The 21564-nt window shown below is 38.2% G+C and overlaps 2 protein-coding genes across 6 annotated transcripts in view; one reads left to right on the forward strand and one right to left on the reverse strand.

Annotated features, from left to right (window-relative positions):
• OXSM (3-oxoacyl-ACP synthase, mitochondrial) overlaps positions 1–17288 on the reverse strand; it is a 43719-nt gene extending 26431 nt beyond the window's left edge. Inside the window, exon 1 of the mRNA XM_087915523.1 lies at positions 17214–17288. The gene's annotated coding sequence lies outside the window, so the exon portion shown is untranslated. The remainder of the gene's footprint in view (positions 1–17213) is intronic.
• NGLY1 (N-glycanase 1) overlaps positions 1–21028 on the forward strand; it is a 41915-nt gene extending 20887 nt beyond the window's left edge. For 3 of the 5 annotated variants that reach the window (XM_087915518.1, XM_087915517.1, XM_087915516.1), the window contains 9 exons: positions 505–667; positions 1511–1730; positions 4345–4466; positions 7676–7821; positions 8027–8137; positions 11595–11759; positions 13028–13213; positions 16026–16203; positions 17138–19210. In XM_087915518.1, the coding sequence (XP_087771644.1) occupies positions 505–667; positions 1511–1730; positions 4345–4466; positions 7676–7821; positions 8027–8137; positions 11595–11759; positions 13028–13213; positions 16026–16203; positions 17138–17370 (1524 nt within the window). In that variant the 3' untranslated portion in view covers positions 17371–19210. Of the gene's footprint in view, positions 1–504; positions 668–1510; positions 1731–4344; positions 4467–7675; positions 7822–8026; positions 8138–11594; positions 11760–13027; positions 13214–16025; positions 16204–17137; positions 19211–20386 lie in introns of those variants that run through there. The other 2 variants (XM_087915515.1, XM_087915519.1) reach the window with 1 other exon arrangement.
• Positions 21029–21564: the final 536 nt, after the last annotated feature.

The raw sequence follows: 21564 nt of genomic DNA on the forward strand, positions 1-21564 counted from the left end.
TAAAATGAGAGCAAACCACACTGCCTACTAACACTGATAATGTTGCCTGGTTTGGTTATGAAACATCTGAGCTCTACCAAGGTCCCTGCAATTCTTCTATATTCTTCCCTAGAATCTGATGTTATAAACTTGTAATGGTTGCTGATATTCCTTCTATTCCTAAGGCATGCCATGTTTAAAAATAAAGCACACCCAGGTATTTTACATTACATACTGATTTTGAACAGCTGTTTAAACTTGTTTTACTTCCTGTAAACCTCTCATACTAGTTCAAACATCCTTTTTGACATATTTCAAACAGCCTTTTTAAAACCATTGTTCCCCAAATATATTAGGACCATAACTTCCAATATCCCTGAATATCTTGAAACCTGTGTTGTTAGAATATATCTGGAGGGTCATCAGATATAAGAATGTTTATGTAGAAGAATAAATTTATCTGAAGTTCCTAGAAATTCTGTTTAAGACAATTGAAATGAGAAGATTTTTTGCCCCTTGTTTTAGACAACCGAATCAATTTTTTTGAAGACACTTCAATCAAATTTTCTGCATGTAATGGCATATGAAAACCCAATTTTACAACAGAAAGCCTTGGCTTGTATTCCACTCCAAAATCTGAAAAAGCAAGCTCAGAAAAAGTTATCACAAGCCCAAAAACTGGACAGAGGTAATATCTGAATAGTTTAACAGTATCAAACAAAACATTACTATATAAATGCATTCATATGTTAACAAACAAAATTATCACAGGAAATGTGTTTTGGAATAGCTTTAGAAATGATAAAATTATGTATTTTTATATAGGTGTAAGAATTGTAGCTCTTATGTTCGTGCTATCTGATACAAAGATGTTTTAGAGGATTGTGCAGTTATCTGCATTACTCTTGCCATGATTCTATTAAAGGTGGTCATTTTTGTCCCTGATTTATATTTATCTAGTGCAGCAAATATTTTTAATTCACTTACAAATAATTCTAATAAGTTATACTTGAAGTAGTTTTTTTTCACTCAATACCTTCACTCAGTACCTTCAGTGCCATAATGTTGCATCTCAAGGCAGAAAAAGGGCAACTTAAGGAAGATTTGGTTGAAATTCTAAATTGAAAACTTGAATGTAAGTATTCAAGATTCGTCATCCTATTGATTCTATGTTGGTTATGGCAGTGGAGATGTCCTGATATTTATGTATAGAATGCTAATATTTCCAATTTACTGTCTCTGAATTTATGAACAATTTCAGTACCCAAACCTTTAAAGCTACTGCATTTTTTAAAAAATATTCAGTAAGTCAATAAGGAACAAGCCAACTGTGTCTTAGCTTCAAACACCCAATTAATATCTCCCTAAAATATAAGAATATATAAGTTATACTGCATTTGAAATAGTGTTACTATTTCTTGGTGCTCCTTCAAAATTATTTTCCTTTCAGTTTTGTGTAATTCCTGAAATGGTTATGCCAATTTGATAACTTGGACTCCTGCTTTATTTTAATTCTTTTTTAAATGTGTAGATTGCATTCTGAGAGAAGAGGATATTCTTCTGATGGAGTTAATGAATTGGTTTAAATGTAGTTTTTTCAAGTGGGTAGACAGCTTACCATGTAGCAAATGTGGGAGACAGACAGAAACTAAAGATAATTTGTCACCTAATGAAGATGACCTGAGATGGGATGCAAGTAGAGTTGAAAATCACTTCTGTAACCAATGCCAGTTCAGCAACAGGTTCCCAAGGTGAGTTTAGCAAATTGTCTTTAATAATTGTAAATAATTTGTATTAGACATTATTAATTTAATATATGCATCTCATTTGTATTTCAGTCTGCATAGTTGGAAATTCCATATATAATGCAAGGTTACAACAACCATTGGCTAGCACAATTTGCTGGTTCTTTGCTATCATATAGAGTAGAATATCACTACAAACAATATTAGTTCCCAGTGATCCCCCATTTTCACCACATCCATCCTATGAGTGGCTGTTATCCCCCCCTAATACAGAACCATCAACCTGTTTGAACCTAATTGGAATGCTCAACTGAAAAACCCGTAGCTCAAGTTTGTCCACCACCGCTTGTGTTACAAGGCACCGTGTACACCCCAAATCTTTCAGATTCTTCTATACACTGCTTCAAGAGTCCAGGAATGGGTTAAGTTCCTCCTTCTGATGTCATAGAGCTGAGTCTACCACTATAAAAAGCCAGCCTCTGGCTGGCCCGCCTATCTTTTGGTTCAGCTTCTTGTCTGAGAGCATAGTCTCTGGAAGAAGTGCTTTTAAACAGCTAAAGGAAAAGTTTGAACTCAAAGAGACAGCAGTAAATTTAAAATCCAACTCCCGGGGATTCGATAGAGCTCTGTCTCCAGGAGAGTGGAGATCTGCTCTCCTGCAGCACCGAGGCTTCAGCCCTGCTGCGCAAGGACTGTGGACTTTGACCCTGCTGCGAATGACTGCGAACATTTGGAGGAACCTCCCATGCAGCTGCACTGATTGCAATCTCGTTGCTGCCGCCAGCTAAACCGTTTTACAGCTGACTCCAGAATTTTTTTCCTGCCGCTTCTCAGCTGTTCCAGCTTAATTCGATTGCTTGGGGCCTGGTAAGAGCCTAAGGAGCTTGGCGGCCATTTTAGAATTGTATTCTGCTCCTGGTGCATGCCTTTGGCCAGAGACCCCTCTTCTGCTTCTATGGCAGAGGTTCTAATATTCCTACAAGAGAGCTTAGACAAAGGACTTGCCCCTAACACGCTTCGCCACCAGGTAGCGGCTCTCTCCCCTGTTCTATCCTGGGAGGGATATGCTTCTTGGTCCCATCACCCGTCGGTGCGCAGGTTCCTAATGGGGGCATCTAACCCTCAACCTCCTGTTGTACATAGGTTTCCCACTTGGGATTTACGTAAAGTGTTACAAGCTCTAACGAAGCCCCCTTTTGAGCCCCTCAGATCTGTATCTCTACAAATGCTGTCCCTCAGGGTACAATCTTTAGTGGCCTTTACCTCAGCCAGGAGAGTGTCCTAATTAGCAGCACTCTTGCTCCGATAGGACCTGTGTCTTTTCCAACAGAACAGGGTAGTTCTTAGGTTAGACCCCATGTTTGTCCCTAAGATAAACACGTGGTTTCACCAGGCGCAAGATGTTGTGTTGCCAGACTTTTGCCGCAGACCACAACACAAATTGGAACACAGGTGGCATACGTTGGATGTGAGGCAGGCCCTTCGGATTTACATCAGACGGACAATGGCCTTTCGAAAATCTGAAGCCATGTTTGTGTCGTTCCATCCTTCTACCCTGGGGAACAGGGTGACTGCATCAACAATTGGTAGGTGGATTAGAGCTTGTATATCCAAGGCATACCAAACTTTATCCATGCCAGTTCCCAGCCCACTCCATTAGGAGTGGGGCTACTTCGGCTGCCTGGTCTACTTAGTCGTTGCTGGAGGGGATCTGCAGAGTGGCTACCTGGGCTTCACTGTTACCATTTATACGGCATTATCACCTGGATTCATTTGCTTCAGTCCAGGCATTGTTTGGTTGGAGGGTACTTCAACAGGTGGTTCCTCAGTCAGAGTGACTGGACCAAACGTTGGCCCTCCCGTGGACATGCAGGCTTTGGTATGTCCCATTCCTGGACTCTTGAAGCAGTGTATAGGAGAATGGGTGTTGGTATAATTACCTGAGAACGCCCTTTCTATCTACGCTGCAAGAGAGTCCAGCTCTACCTTATACGTCTGGTTATATGTCTCGCCTAAAAGATGGGCAGGCCAGCCAGAGGCTGGCTTTTTATAGTGGCAGACTCAGCTCTATGACATCAGAAGGAGGAGTTTAACCCATTCCTGGACTCTCTTGCAGCATAGATAGAAAGGGCATTCTCAGGTAATTATACCAACGCCCATTTTATTGTTTCAAGATTTGGAGTTGAGCAACAGTGCTATCAATAAATTTAAAACATTAAAATATCACTCTAGTTTAGCAGGTTTCATTTTAATCAGGAATCATGTAGTAGGATTTTATACATCTGGAATTAATTATTGGATAATAATTGCTAGCTTAAAGATTTGAAATAAGAGAGTATGTTTATTTAAGTCATAAAGTGCTTTGTTTTGGACTCCACATCACACAAAGGAAATAGCGATAGAAGAAAAAAATAAGAAATTAAAGTACCATGGTGACTGACTGAAAGAACTCTTGGATGTAATAATCCAAAAGACAAATTTCAATATTATAACATTGGACCTATTGTAAAATTTATAGTTACTGATATCAATAGTTATGGGGAAACTTTTAAGATATTTGAATTATTTGGTTCTTATAGCAGTAACTAAAAACTTTATATTTAAAAAATTATGTTTCCAGATACAACAATCCTGAGAAGCTATTGGAAACTAGACAAGGACGTTGTGGTGAATGGGCCAATTGTTTTACACTTTGTTGTAGAGCAGTAGGATTTGAAGCAAGATACATTTGGGATGCAACAGGTATAGCTGTTTTAGAATACCATGTTTCATAGGCATTCTGAAATTGTTAATCAATAGTGCTTACCCTAACCCTAACCCACTGCGTTTCTAATCATAATCTGCATCAGAGTATATTGATGTGGCCTCTTAAATTTTCATTTATGAGCACGATTATTATTACTAACATACACACCTATCATCTTGACTGAGAGAATTTCTGAAGTGAAAGAAATATTTTTGGAGACAACAGACGACTCATAAATTTGAAATTCGGGTAGTAAAAATAGACTTCACCAAAAGATTAGGCCTAAGAAGGAAACAGAATATACTGATAACATTTTAGCCCATTCTACCTCACAGGTTTATGGTTGAGGTTGAAAAGCAGGAAGATGGAATTTTCTGAGTTAGTGCCCTCTCTCTCTTTCTCTTTCTCTCTCTCCCTCCCTCCCTCCCTCTCTCTCTCTCCCCATTCCCTCCCTTCCCTGAGGCTTGAGTAATATACTTTATTAATTAGCCCTTGGGTCATATCAAAGTGCAGAGGTCCAGACAAATTATTAATAAAATCTGATAAAAACAATTTAAAATGGAATTGGATAAAATACAATAATTTAATATATAGATAAATAAAATATGATAAAATTATATTTTGGTGTCACCCCTACAATCCACCCTTATCTGTCCCATATATGGCGATCTCAACCAAACCATTTTGCTTAAGTACTGTGCTGTGTTAAATGTTATTTTCAGATTATGGCCGCAGATAAGGTAATAGTTTTGATATGGGGATCCCAATCGGTCATTTATTTGGTTTATAGACAGAGGTACCTGTATCTCACCCTCTTATACAGGCAACAATCAAGTAGGATGTGAGCTAGGTCTTCTACCTCTGCCGCTCTGCAAATGCAGAGACATCCATTGTAGGGTGCAGAATGGAATCTTCCATATTTGACCATTGTGAATATCACCATTGAAGCTTGAGGTGATATTTCTTTATATTCAGCTATTGAGGGGATTGTCCTCTGTGTCCCACTATTAAAAGAACCAAAAAGACATTCATATATAGTTGTTGGAACTCCAGTTATGGAATGCTTGGGAACGTAGTACAAAGAAAGTAACAAGCTTTTATTTGCCATAACTGTTTAGTCATTCTATTTACTGTATATACTCGAGTATAAGCCGAGTTTTTCAGCACATTTTTTGTGCTGAAAAAAAAAAAACCCTCAGCTTATACTCGAGTCAGATTCCCTCTGAAAAAAAAATGGTGTGGAGCTCCGGAGCTGGGCAGCCGCTTCCCTGCTTCTGTGTTTCCTTTGCAACTTGTAAGCATGGGGGTAATCAGAAGCAGAAAAGTTCTTGCATGAGGATGTATTGTTTTTTCTTTATTTAACTGTTTTTAGGGGGGGAGGAAGTCCCACTGTCATGTGAGAAAGCTCGGACACGAAATCTATCCGCCTGAAAATAAGTGTGTGTGTGTGTGGGGGATTTTAACAGAGGGAAGACATAGGGAGACATAGGGAGAAGGCAAAAGCGACGGAAGATCTTTCAGGGGAAACTGAGGGGGAGACTCACCCTTGGTCCTGATGAGCCCCCTTCCTCGCCTCTAAGGAAGCAGAGGCAGCCAGCAAGGGCAGGCAAGCCCCGCTCGCAGACTCCGTCCATCCTCGCTCCCACCCACCCACCCAAAGCCACAAAGTCCCCCAATCGCGCAGCCCAGAATCGCCCTCCCCTCAGGGGGCAGCAACGACGCCCGGTGTTTCCTGAAACAAGAAGCTCCGCCGTGCAATGAAAGCGCTCTGGCTCTAGGCTCAGAAAACAACATGAGCCGAGGTGGCTTCATTTCCTCAGCCTAGCTGCTTTCAGTCCGCTCAGGAGGAGGAGGGGAGGAGGAGGTGGTGGCAGTGGCTCGCGTTTTCTGCGATTTCAGAAAACGCAAGCCGCTGCCGCCACCTTCTCCCCCTCCTCCTGAGCGGACTGAAAGCAGCTAGGCTGAGGAAACGAAGCCACCTCGGCTCGCGTCGCTTTCTGAGATCGCAGAAAACAACGCGAGCCGCTGCCACCACTTCCTCCCCTCCTCCTCCCGAGCGGACTGAAAGCAGCTAGGGCTGAGGAAACGAAGCCACCTCGGCTCGCGTTGTTTTCTAAGATCATGAGCCTAGAGCCTAGAGCTCAGAAAATAACGCGAGCCGCTGCCACCACCTCCTCCTCCCCCTCTTCCCGAGCGGAGGAGCTGGCTTTGGGTGGGTGGGTGGGAGGCGAGGATGGACGGAGTCCGCGAAGAGGGGCTTGCCTGCCTTTGCTGGCTGCCTCTGCTTCCTTAGGGGCGGGGAAGGGGCTCATCTGGACCAAGGGTGAGTCTCCCCTCAGTTTCCCCTGAAGGATCTTCCGTCGCTTTTGCCTTCTCCATATGTCTTCCCTCTGTTAAAATCCCCCCCCACACACACACTTATTTTCAGGCGGATAGATTTCGTGCCTGAGCATTCTCACATGACGGTGGGTCTTTCCCCCCCCCCAAAAAAAACAGTTAAATAAAGAAAAAACAATACATCCTCATGCAAGAACTTTTCTGCTTCCGATTATCCCCATGCTTACAAGTTGCAAAGGAAACACGGAAGCAGGGAAGCGGCTGCCCAGCTCCGGAGCTCCACACCATTTTTTTTTTTCAGAGGGAACCTCACTTGAGTATAAGCCGAGGGGGGGGTTTTCAGCACAAAAAATGTGCTGAAAAACTCAGCTTATACTCGAGTCAATAAGTTTTCCCAGTTTTTTGTGGCAAAATTAGGTGCCTCGGCTTATATTCGGGTCGACTTATACTCGAGTATATACGGTATTTAGAAGTCTTTCATTGTTTTTGAACATCATCAAACTTAGCAAACAAACTTACCAATTTAGCAAAAAATAAACTTTTATTAATTGTAACAAATCCTGAATATATAGGGCAAGGAACAAAAGAGAGGGGGAGGGAAAGAGAGATTAATATTATAATCTATATCTTTATGTAATTATCTAATCTTTCTAAACAATCTAAGTCATTAAGTTAGACAATGTTTTCATGCTTTTTCTTTAAGTGATCTTAGTAATGCAATATGGGGAGAGTATATATTTAAATCAATAAGCAAATGAGGTTTAAGTGAAGTGTAAAAAGAAAAAAATTATTTCTTTGAGGAGCTTAACATTCTAAAATTGAGAAGTTTCTTTTTTAATGCTCGCTGCTTCTCTTTTTTTCCCCTCAGATCATGTATGGACTGAAGTTTATTCTGTGTCACAGCAAAGATGGCTTCATTGCGACTCATGTGAAAATGTCTGTGATAAACCCCTTTTGTATGAAATTGGATGGGGGAAAAAATTGTCCTATATTATTGCCTTTTCGAAAGAGGAGGTAGGTGAACAATGTTTACTGAATTAACCAGACCTGCCAATAACTCTAGCTATAGCATTGGTTCTGATAAAGCAGTTGTATAGCTGCACAACAAGGAGGATATTGTTTCTTCATTGGAATAGTTTTAATCTTAACATGCTAGAAATTCAATCTATGTTCTCTCTATAATATTGTATAAGGTATTTTCATAATTTGTGCTTTTCAGGTTGTTGATGTCACCTGGCGTTACTCTTGTAAACATGAAGAATTGCTTTCTAGAAGGACACAGGTCAAAGAAACAGTGCTACAAGAAACAATCAATAATCTTAACAAAATTGTATGTAGCTTTAACTTAATTACCTATTAAATTTACAGAAAAGTTGGATTCAAACAAGTCTTGAATCAAAGATTGAAAATTTAACCTGTAGCTGTTTAGTTGAGAGGAGATAACAGACTTATCACTCTAGATTCATATGCTATTTCTGTATGGAAGATTAGCTGCATGTAAATTATAAGTGATGGCAAGAAAAAACAGTGATGGCAAGAAAAAACCACTTCACAGTGCTTTACAGTCCTTTCTAAATAGTTTACAGAATCAGCATATTTTCCCCAACAATCTGGGTCCCCATAATGATGATTTCCTCCTCCCTGAAATGTTCAGTTATTAAACTTATGACAAATAGTATGTTCTGTGTGTAGATAGAAAAGTTGAAGGCTCATGTGATTTAAATTGATTCATCAATCTAATTTAGTGTAGACTTTAATGCTTAATAGGACAAAACACCTGTCATTAGGAATTTAAACTTTTTAACCAAACTATCAAATATTGTCTTATTCACAACATTCTTATATTCCAAGGACGGACAGTCATATAGGTAATCATATACTTAGGACCATTTGTTCAGTAATCATTCAAAGTTGTGGTGGTGTTGAACAAAGGGACTTACAGCCAGTGTCTGACCTTACTGCTATTGCAGTGCTCTTGGTCACGTGATCAAAATTTGGGCATTTGGCACTTCAGCTCCTTCCCATCTATGCTTATTTAGACTCCTGCACTACTCCCTTAGCTAATCTTTGCTGTCTACTTGCTCCCACTGCTAACCAAGCATGCCCTTCGAAACACTGTTGCTCGCTGCACAATGATTTGCAAGGCAATTTTCCTACAAGACATGCTGAAGATGAAGGGCCTTAATGGCAGCAGGAACAAGAAAATAATGAAGGTCAACTAGGCAGCAAAATGCAGAAAACTTGCTGCCTTGAAATACAGAGCGACCAAAAGATCAAAAGGGCAGAGATACGGAGAATAGGCAATTGTGGAGATATGAAGTGGAGGCAGTCCCTGATTTGGAGGAACCAAAAGAGAGAGGGACTAAGACTGGAATGGCTTAGTTTGGAAAGGGTCTTTGCCTAACTGGTGAAATTTGCTTAACGATGGCATCGATGAATGTCATGATTACCATTCCTAAGAGATGTGATCACATAACACCACATTTTATGACCATTAGTCAATAACAGAAATTCTAGTCCCAATTGTGATTGTAAGTCAATTGTACAGAATAATATTTTTAATCCATCAAACATGCTTTTAAAATGTTTTTTCTTCATTACAATATAGAACTAATCCAGCTTCAGAACAAAATTGTCAAATAGCATAAACCCAATTTAATGTTAAAACTTTTTAAAACAGTTAGATATAATGAATTTCTGTACGTTATAACCCCAACCATAAATGACACTTATACAGAAATATTGTAAATCCTAAATAATTCAATGGGATCTTTTTAAATAAACAAATGTAGGGATTCACCAGTACGGGTAGTCCTGGTGAATCTCCATTACGAATGTAATGGAGCTTGCCTATTACATTCAAAATCAGAGGATTTCTAGGAGTGAATCATGTAACTTGACTGTGATCACTCCCTGTTTTTCACCCATGCATTTTCTAATTGAATGCATGGATTGTTAAGTGTATATGTGATATCTCAGGGTGGGGAAGGCCATGGAGGTTTATTGATGTAACAGGCCACCTACTTCAGAACACCCAAGGATACCTCTCCCGGCCCCTCATGCTTCCTCCCCTGAGGTCCCCACAATTGCTCTCCCCCCATCCTGCCACGCCAGGTTATTCACCTTATGAAGATCTGTCTCCTCTCCAGAAACTCTGCTGTGGTTGGCACAGCAGTCTTGCAGTCTTGGCACGAAGAGCATTTGTAAAACTATGAGACTTGGGGGCAGTGAAATTCCTTGCTTCAAGCCTCCTATTGACTTGTGCTGAGACTGGATGGTGCAAAAGGCCTTTGCAAGTCTCATCGTCTTGCTTGAAGCCTCCCATAGGCTTGTAAACGCTTTTTGCACCGAGACTGGAATGGTGAAATGGTGTTTGCAAACCAATGGGAGGCTTGAAGCAAGGTGATTTTGCTGCCCCAAAGTCCTGCCGACTTAGAAGTGCTCTTCAGCTGGATCTGCTACAGGCCTTGGTTTGCAGAGAATAGAGGCCAAAAGTACTTTAGTGCAAGATCACACGAAATCAGTAGCATAAGATTTCACGCTACTGATCTCGTACTTTAGTCCTCTGTTCTCTATGATCTGAGGCCTGCACAAGATCTGGGGCAAAAAGCTTTGCAAATGAAGAAGCTTCCTTCTGTTTGCCAAACATTTTGCCCCAGATCTGATGCTGCAAGATCACACGAGATCAGTAGCACGAGATTTCATGCTACTGATTTTGCATGATCTGTCACTACTTTAGGTTTCTGTTTTCTGCAAATGCACCAAAGCAGGCAAAGGTACTTACAGCTCACTAGATTGTTACAAGGTAAATCTCAACGGGGTGGGGTGGGGTAATAGGCAGAAGTGGTGCTACAACATTCATAACTTCGAGACTGGATCATAAGTACTGGGGAGGGACTACGTCATAACTTCTAACATGGTGGTTAAGTGAACTGCCGTAATTTGAGGATTACCTGTAGTCATGGTTTCAAAAGAATTAACTTAAAACCAGAATTTGGACTGGGATTTCACTTAAAGTTTTTCAGTCTTATGTGGAGGAATTGTGTGCCTGGACTCAATTTTACAACCGTTTTTTACAACAATTCTTAAGTGAGGCACTGCAGTCATTTAGCAAATTATGTAGTGATTAAGCAGATTATAGGTTCGTTAAGTGACTCCATTATCCTAAGGGGGCATTTTTGTCTGGAAATAATAGTCAGAAAAAAATCACATACCGGAAAACATCCCAAAATGTTCCAAATGACAGTCACCATGGAACACTACAAGCGTTGTCAGTGCAGGCATGTTGTCAAGTGCTTGGAATACAATTATATTACTGCAGGAGGAAGGTTTGGTGGCAATCATAATATAAGGTTGAATCATAAGTAGCTTTTTAAAGTCAGCTGTAATTTTGAACAGTGTTCAAATGACAGGTCATACATTGACAACTACACCTGTAAATGAAACTGTCAGTTTATCTGATTCTACAATGTGATTTAAACCACTGTTTACATTTTTCATATTTTTTTATCTTCACATTTTAACTGCTTTAATATTAATGCTAATTAAAATATTGTTGTATATTCTGTGTGAATGATTCAATAGCATACAAATTTAATAAATAAATTTGATACAAATTGCAGCTGATATATATGATTAGATAAAATAAATTATCATAAATTATTTTTATATTATTATTTGTTACAATAAAATTCAGATTCTAATCCTTCAGTTTCCTGAGAATATTTGCCTCTTGAGTACATAGGTATAAGATCCTGGTGTAATTTTATTGTTGTCATTTATTCTAGAGGCAGCAAATACTGAGTGAAGCAAGAAAAAATGAGCTCTTACAGAGACTCATTGTAGAGCTTGTTGAGTTTATTTGTCCAAAAACACCAAAGCCAGGAGAACTTGGTGGAAGAGTGTCTGGATCATTGGCTTGGAGAGTTGCCAGAGATGAAAGTGCTTTAGAGGTATTTATAGCATCTTGTAGCAATTTTTAGAATTCTTAGTGTAAGCCCTAATTGTGACTTGTTGGTTTGGTGTGTGTTCAAATGAAATTATTGTGCTGTCCAGCCAGTTACAGTTAATAGGGAATTGATATAATTAATTAGAAATTGGGAGCTGTCCCCTTAAGGGAATGCATCCTGGTAAATGTAGTTAAGGTATCCTGGGAAATTTAGTCCATGTCATGTGGCCATATCTATAATCCTGATTGGTCACTGAATTGACCCGTGGTGGGTTGGGGGAGGTTCCTTCACTCTTGCCTGAACCCAGCATCATGTTGCTGCTCCACCCTCTTGCTCCACCATTATCAGAATGAAAAATTACTAACCTTTTACACCAGAAAGTCAGCTATGCAAAGAGTTGGACATTGAGATGAATCTCAATGTAACTGTGAGTTATCTTGAGGATGTCTGATGAACCAATAAAAAGACTTTGTATGGATGCGTTGTCGAGTTAATCTAACTGCCTTTATACATTCAGTCAGTAATTATAGAGGACAGAATAATTATGCTTATATTTGTTGGTTTTATTTACTTGCCAAAGATTTCTCCTATTTATTTCATCCCAAAATTGTAGTGTAGTTTTTCAATTTGTTTTACTCTCACCTAGAGCAAAGAAACAGAGAACAGAGAAAAGGAGACTTATTTTATTATTTTGATTAGATTCGACTTCCTATTAATAGAACACTAAAATTACAAGCAAATAAAATACAAAGCATTTTTAAAAATAATATTAACATCGATACTGTCAGTACAATCATGCTTCTAGGTATGTTAGCAAAATGTAGTTCATCTGTTAATATCAACGAACTTACCCCTCATTTCCCAAATTAATATGAAAATCTGAATTGCCTTTCTATTTTTACATTTTTAAAAAATTTTGTTATCTACCAATCTCATGAAAAAAATATTTGAGAAAGGCATACAAAATGCATGCAGTCTTTAAATTTATTCCTTTTTCTGTTTCTACATTTTGACTTTCTTTTTGTAAAATAAATAATAACATGATATAATATGTCATGTGTGTTGTTCGTCTGAGGTTGCATTTACTTACTTTTAAGTACTGCTGAAGACCAGATGATTTTTACTATATCCTGATACATAAAACCATGGAATTCATTTTCACTTGACTATATATTATATAAAATGTTTCTATCAGATACACATTTTTCATTAGTGATGTTTATTAAATGTCTGACAAGAAACTAACTTCAGTTTTGGGTTTGATTATTTAGACTAAAGAAGTAGTATTTATTCCAACTGTAAAAGAGAAAGCCTCCAAGCTTTTTCATCTCAGTTATAATATAGTGCAAGATTGTTACATGCGAATATCAAATAATAATGAAAAAATCAATGGTTGGGAGAATGGAGTTTGGAAAATGGACTCTTTATGGAGAAAGATCGAATCAGATTGGGAAATGGTAAGTAGAAAAAAAATATTCTAAAATAAGGCTGCACATGACTCGGATTTAAAGGGAAGAGATGTTTGGCATACGCATGTAGGGATGCTCAGATGGCACAGTTAGCAACTTCTTAGAACAGTTGAATCTTTCTGGGTATCTAGCGGATGTCTTCTACAGATGCAATATGACTTAATATAATATTTGTTTTGGGAAACTGTTGATAAGCATGTTCCAAAGCACTTTTATCCCTTCAAATCCTAAACACTGCATGCCTTATTGTAAAACATTTCTTCATCAAAGTAGCTTACATGACCTCCCTCTGAACTGGTATAACTATTACTCCTGTTAGAAGTTTGGCTATCTAGAAAAATTTTTAAAAAAATTCTAGAGTGAGGATATTTATCTTACTACTATCTTATTCAACATAAGAACTGCACAAAATTTTCTTACGCTAAATTTTACTTAATCATGAGCAAAAAAATACAGCACACCAATCTTCATACATTTAAGATTCAACCTGTTTTTAATTTCGTGAAGAAATTAAAGAACTGATGACATGTCAAAATAGAACATAGAAAAAGAGCTGATACATTAAACACAAATAAAACATTTTCAAAAGTCAGCATAAGTACCAGTAGCAAAAGATAATGGAAATAGACAGCCTGACCTAACATTTGTCTGTGTATGCACATAGCTCCATTTAGCTTAGAAAGTCATTCAGGTAATCCTTGCTTAGTGACTGCATCATTCAGCAACTGTTTGAAGTTATAACAATACTGAATTTTTTTTATAAACAATGCTCATATTTATAACCCTTGCAGCATTCCTCAGACATGTGATCACTATTACATGATAGTGATATAATCACTACATTCAATACAGTGGAATCTCTGGTGACGAATGATTCTGACCACAACCAAATCGAGTTCCGAACAAAAAATCCACAACATTTTTGAATCGGGTCAGGATGCTTCTCACTTGGCCGCTTTCCCTCTTCTCCCTGCTCCTTCTCCTTCTTCAGACAAAAGCTGCGCTTTTCGTCTGTCCATTGCAGTGCAGTGCCCGGGATTTGCTTTGACAGTGATGGGCAGTGGTGGGATTCAGCCAGTTCACACCAGTTCGGGAGAACCGGTTGTTAACTTTCTGAGCAGTTTGGTGAACTAACTTGGTTGTTGGAAGAAATCATTAGGGCAGAGAACCGGTTGTTAAATTATTGGATTCCCACCACTGGCGATGGCCAATGCCCATCAATGCCCATTCGTGATGTAGCAGAGAAGGCAATCCCTCCACCAGACTAGACCAGCCTGATGGGGGTGGGGACAAAAACCAAATGACGCCGAAAGCAGTGGAAAGTGTGGTGTTCAAGCCCTTTATCTGCTTTTGGTGCCACTCATCCCCCCCACACCCCGCCCTGACTTACCTGAGCACCCTTCATCCAGGCCATCAACATTCTGCCACCTGCCTCGTCTTGCGGTGGCTCCAGCAGCCCCACCTAGATCCCCACATGCATTGCTCAGCCTCCTGCTCTGTTGTAGCAGCGAGCAAGGAGAAGTAGGCAGTGGCTATGCAGGCTCCTGGATGAGGTTTCTGGAATCAATGTCCTGAGACCAGGCAGAATGTTGATGGCCTGGCTGAAGGGCCCTCAGGAAAGCTAATGCTCCACATCTTCCGCCTTGTTTCATCCTCCACTTCCGCACTGCTTCCATTCGTCCTCCATTCCCCCATCCCCAACCTAGCTAGATTTTTATGACTACCTCACCCCATCTCATGGGCGGGGCTTAACTGGGCCTTATTTTGGGGGTAAGGCTTATTAAGGTTGCATGCGTGAAAATTGGGGTAGGGCTTGTTTTTGGAGAGGTCACATTTTTGGTGAAACACGGAGACTAAGCAGGGCACATAATGGCTATCTGTGTAGCACGTTAATGACTGCCACTCCATCCCATTTGATGTGTATTTCCCATTGTATGTCTGTTTACAGTCTTGAATCTCTCCCTATTCAACAAATGCAAAATACAGACATGAATTTAGTTATTGCAAGTAACTCAGCACCAGGATGAGGATTCCCAAGAGTGGAGAAGTAGTTAAGAGACAAACAAAAGCAGAAAGTTTGAAACATTAGTCTTTTCACTTTCTGACTGTCCCCAGCATTCAAAAGAGAAAGGAGAGTGAGAAAAGGAAGTCATAGGGAGATTATGTGATTTCCCACTTAGTGACAACTTGATTTATCAACAGACCTAATCCCAACTGTAGCTGCTAAGTAAGGATTACCACCTCTGATATACAGCTTTGATCAGCTGTGCAGCTCCACATATATAGGATTCTTAATTGAAGCTGATAGTAGCAAACACTATTTTCAAAGCAAGGTACTAAATTATCACCTTTTTAGTCTTGATCTGAATACATTTTGGCACATATGTGTCTCATTGCTGTATATCAGAATCTGATAAGTTTTTAATATCTGCAATTTTATTTTCTTATGTAGAACATTATGTAGTAAAGCACAACACCTTTAAATAGTCTAGAAAACTATCTGCCTACGAATTTTATTGTAAAACCATAAGGAAACGTGAATTCTACTAAGTTATATATAGAATTATTTTTATAAGTTATTTTTAATATGATGAATGCACAGCATGTACTAGGAAGTAAACTATGCATAGTAGACTATATGACTGAATATATTAAGGTTTGTACTTTTAAGAAGCAACACCATTAACTAAGATTTGACTGGCATCATTGAAATGATTACGCACTAAGTTGAGTGTAATATCATAATATTAATGGGTTGCAATTCAGTGGTTAATATTCACATTTTTGTCATTCTTATTAGGTTTATTTAGCTCGAAAGGAAGGCTTCTCATCTGGCTACATTTCTTGGAAGTTTGAATGTGGCTCTGTTGGTCTAAAAATAGACAACATTTCAGTTAGAACAACCAACCAAACATTTGGGAGTGGAAGAGTAAAGTGGACACTGCACTCTGGAAGCATTACAGTTGGTGTTAATGGAGGTATATATAATATTTAATAACTATTTACAATCAGTGCAAAAATATTAAAAAATAAGATTGTGATGTATTACAATGTATCCAATGCTAACAATACATCATGTTTATCAATTTTTAATAAAACACGAACAAGTCAAATGTGTCATTTTTCAGAATAGCGTGAGAAAAAAACTAACAAATCAGAGACTAGAACTTCAAATTTTCTTGGTTTATACGGCAACTCTAATAATATTTGCTTAGAAGGTATCTCTACTTGTGAATCTGATTCCAACCTGTAGCTGGATTCTCATATATATTTCATAAATATTTGAATATAGTGGGATTTAATTCTGGTTAAATATTGTGAGAATTACATGTTACAAATAAATGTATATAATTCTGCATTTGTTTAAAACATATTTGTCTCAAGAATTATTATTTTTTACTAAGTATAGGTAATCCTTGACTCACAATCATAATGGAACCTGCCCATTATGGTTAAAAGTCTCATTTAACTGTTAAATGACTGTCTCATTTAATGACTCTCATTCCTGCTCTGCAGATATAATCATTAAGTGAATGCATGGGTTGTTAAGCAGATACAGGTGCCATGGGAGATCTAGTGCAGGCCCTGCCTGAAGCTTCCCAATGCCATCCTACTCCCTGAACACCTGTGCTCTCCCCCTCAGGATCTCACATGCTCCTCCCCATCTCTGTCACCCATCGCTTACCCATTGCCCACTAAACTTTTATTATAAATCTCCATCTGCACATTTCATAGATCACACTAACAATGAGAACAAGCTGCCTTCTCTTTGGCATAGCTAGACTGTGGCCCAGCAACAAGTGCTATTTTCATAGTGGCCCTAATGAATTAAGGGTGCTTTAAAACAGTGTTAACTTCCAGAATGAAGGAATGTGTCTTGGGAAGAAAACAGCTTGTTTTTTTCTTCACTAGTGCTTTTTACTTGTATGCACACCACAAAGCAACCTTTGAATGAGAAGCATTGGAGGACAACGCAGGACATGCTGACCTTTGCTGGTTTTGCTGCTTTCTTTTGTCCTGGGAATGACAGTGGTGGAAAAGAGGCAACTTCTTCATCAATGCTTCATGCTTCCTCGTATGCCTGCTGCATAGCTGTCTGTCTTCTGTCTAATGAGAAGCATTGGGAAAAGATTACAAAGGGATAGAAAAAGAGGCTAGATGCTGCAAGGAGGGAAACAAAGATAGGAGAACTTTGTTCCAACATCACTTTCCTGCAGCCTCTAATCTCTCATGTGCTTTGACCTAAAAACTATTATTTTCCCAGAGCTTCTAGCATGGCTGGGCTAGAAAGAAAGACATTGCAGAAGAAGAGAGGCTGTTCCATTCCTAGCCCACTCTGCTAAGCTGCATTGCTAGATAGTATCTCTGGCTTGCTCCAAAAAGGGTGCTTACTCTGGGTCAGGTGGCCTAGGGATGGAACAGTTTGTTATTCTTCCCCAGTGTAATCTGCGGAGGTTCCAGAAGGTCTACCATAAAAGGTAAATGAGCCATTGGTGATGGAGCTGGGAAAATGCGTGAAACCCGAAAGTAGGCCTAGTGGGGACCCAGTGGGTGAAATAGAAGCAATAAAAGCGTAGGTGCTGCAGCATCCCTGTGATCATAAGCATAGAAAAATCAATCCTACTCTATACAAGTAGTCCTTGACTTATACCAGTTCATTTAGTTGTCATTCAAAGTTAGAATAGCACTGAAAAAATGATTTACAACTGTTTTTCATACAATCCCCCTTATCATGTGACCAAAATTCAGAAGCTTCGCAGCTGACTTATATTTATGTTTGCAATGTCCTGGGAGGTCACATGATCACCTTTTGTGACTTGACAAAGTCAATCAGGAAGTCAATTAACTTAACAACTATGTTGCTAATTTAACAACTACAGTGATTCACTCAATAACTGGCAAGAAAGGTCATAAAATGGGGTAAAATTCACTTAACAACTGTCATTTAGCAACAGAAATTTTGTGCTGAATTGTGCTTACAATTCAAAACCACCTATATAGGATTTTTATGAATAATTCTGTTCAACTTTTAATTGGCTATAGATTAAATCAGGCATTTTAATTTAGCCTACTTACATTTTGTAAATCCACTCATTATTCAAATGCTTTTTACTACCAATTTAAGTTTGTTCTGAGTAGGGAAAAAAGGACCTCTGCTTGTCTCTCTTATCATATAAATTAATTTTGATCAAGTATTTTCAAGTACAGATAATCCCTGAGTTACAACAGTTTATTTAGCAGCCATTGAAGCTGTGGCCTAGCCCCCTCCAAGTACTTACAACGCAGTCCTGAAGTTACAAATGTTGCAGCACCACAACTGTCATTTACACTTACCAGTGACAGCAGAAGCACTGAAACATTCATTCTGCCTATTCCCCCACCCCGCCAAATCTCCACAGCCATTGAGCCTGTGAAGACTCACTTACTTTGTGATGATCTAGTGAGCCATAGGTTCTGATGCCTGCTTCTGTGCATTTGCAGAAAACAGAAGTGTAAAATAGTGAGAGATTACAAAGAGGCCTTTGCTCTGATCTTGCTACTGATTTTGCATGATCTGGCACTACAGTAGTTTAGGCCTCTGTTCTCTGCAAAACAGAGGCCTATACCAGATCCAGCCAAAAAGTGTTTGTAAGCTGACAAGTAACAACTACTGGGACAGCAAAATCGAATTGCTTAAAGCCTCCCACCAGCTTGCAAACCTTTTTGCAACGAGACTGCAGCAGGCAAAGAAATCTTGGCAGACAAGAGACAGATCTCCACAAGGTAAGTGACCAGGCACGGCAGGATGGGGAAGGAATATGAGGTACCCTAGGGGTTTGGGGGAGGCCTTGGGTGGTCTTAAGCAGGTGGCCTGTTCCATCGCTAGACCCCTATGGCCTTTTCCACCCTGAGATACTTCATGTGCAGTTAAAGACCCATGCATTCAATTAGCAAATGCATAGGCAAAAGCAGGGACTGATTGCGGTCAAGTTATGCAATTCACTTTTAATAATCCTCTGGTTATAAATGTAATTGGCAAGCTCCATTACATTTGTAACACGAGGACTACCTATAGTATCTATAAAACAACTTTTTTTCCTGAACTTTCTTCTCCCCATTTGAAACCTTTGTCTTTAATTAATTGTATAAAAATTTAGAAATTCCTAGGGACATTCTGTAACATTTTTCTAGTTTTCATGAATTATTTTCCTCAAATCTTCTGTATTAATATCCATTAGTGCAACTTGATTCTCTTCTTTAAGGATATTGTGTTTTGCATTTTCTAAGTTACTTCCTACTATGGAGTCTGGCAACTAGTTAAACTCATTTTCTAGGACCATTTTTGGAACAGTATTACCATACACATGCCAGTTTCCAAATATGTGTAATATACATCAGATGTACTATATGTACTACAGAGTCGAAAAAAGAATGTAGAAAAGAAAATGAATGTCTTTTTAAATACTTAAGATAGTAATCTGATCAGTGATGCGTTTCAAAAAAGTTTACCACCAGTTCGGTGGATGTAGCTTGGTGCGCGTGCTTTATGCACACGCACACACTTTGTGCGCGTGTAAAACATGCGCTTTGCACAGGCACAGAGGCTTTCCAACTCACCTCCTGCAATCTTGCACTCTCCCTTTCACTTCAGCAGTTGGCATGCGGCAATCTGTTGTGCCACGCAAAGCAGCTGCACTTCAAAAGCAGGACATAAAGGTCAGTATGGGAGCCTGGGTGTGCAGGCAGGCCCAACAGCAGAGCATTTTAGAGAACTGGTTCGGTCTCCACTGCTCTTCGGCGCTACTGGTACACGAGAACTGGACCAAACCGGTAGAATACCACCACTGAAGCTGATATGTGTTCTCTTACCTGTTCTATGTCAGCAAATTCTGAAAATGATTTAAACAATTACCATTGTATAATAATTTTCAGAGCTTATTAACATCCTTACATATATATATATATATATATATATATATATATATATATATATATATATATATATATATATATACACACACACACACACACACACACACACACACACACACACACATATATAGTTATATAGTTATATAGTTTTATATATATAGTTATATGTAGTTTAGTTATAGTTATATATATAGTTATATATATAGTTATTAAAATTGTTTTAACAGGATTTTTTTTTCCATTTCATAGATAAAAGACTTCATTTTTATCCTGATATTTCCAACACAACAAATGTTATGTTAGAAGCTGAACTAAGTGGCGGAGATGGCAATATTGCATGGCAACATGCACAGCTGTTTAGACAAAGTTTAAAGGAAATTGAAGACTGTTTTGAGATAATAATAAAATTGAGTGAACTCTGAATATTAAATTAATATTTTGATGAAACAACAACTTCCAGGAAAAATACTTTTAGAAGTAAATGAATAGGGTAAAAACCCCTCAAGATTCGTATTTTCAGTATCGCCGTTGAAAACAATCAGACTTCACTAATATGAAATGCAGTGAAATTCTACATTACTTTGTTTTCTTGAAATAATGAAAAAAAACATATCAAAGGAAAAAAATGGTATTTTTTTTTATTAATTCAGAAAGCAATTTTCTGAATACCTATAGCCTATAGAGGTATTCAGGATTGAGAAAGATGCTAAATAATCATGCATAGTATCTGCATATTTCAAATTTTAAAATATAAGTTTTTTTTAATCTGTAAAAAGTTTTTTTTAATTGAAGATTTTAGTCTTAAATCTGGGTTCTGGAATATCATTTTTAAAAACACTTGTGTGATATTTTAACATTTTTGTTAATAATATTAAACTAATAGAAGTATAATACTACTGCTTCTTGTAATTTTTAATTTACTTAAACTTTAGTTTTTAAAAATGAAACTTTGATAAAAGATAATGTTGATGTATATTATGTTATACCTAATTATTTCAAATTTGGTATAGATTCTGATCTAGAAAAATATTAAATATATTATGTTTCTAAAATTTGGACAATTCCAATATAAAGATATGTTACTTAAAAGTGTAGAGCTTCGATAAACTATCTAATTTGAATAAGCATGTTATATTGTATTAATTTGGACTGACACACATTTTTATATAAAGTTGCTATTGTTCTTCATTTTGTTATAGTTACTCAAGAGCATTTTCTATTAGTTTATGCTAATCAATCTTCGATCTCTCCAATCATCAAGTATTTAATTCTTTTCCAATACCTGACTCTTAGTAATTCTGGATATATAAATGTACTCAGTGAGATAAATATACAACTGTATAACTACAAACAAAACAAACTTACGATTTCCATGCATTGTTTCTTGTCCTACCCTCTTCTAGTGCTTCAGAAAATAAATTGCACCC

Source organism: Pseudonaja textilis, chromosome Z (assembly GCF_049901715.1).
Source record: "Pseudonaja textilis isolate UNSWEBS1 chromosome Z, rPseTex1.2, whole genome shotgun sequence".
NCBI classification, from domain to species: domain Eukaryota; kingdom Metazoa; phylum Chordata; class Lepidosauria; order Squamata; family Elapidae; genus Pseudonaja; species Pseudonaja textilis.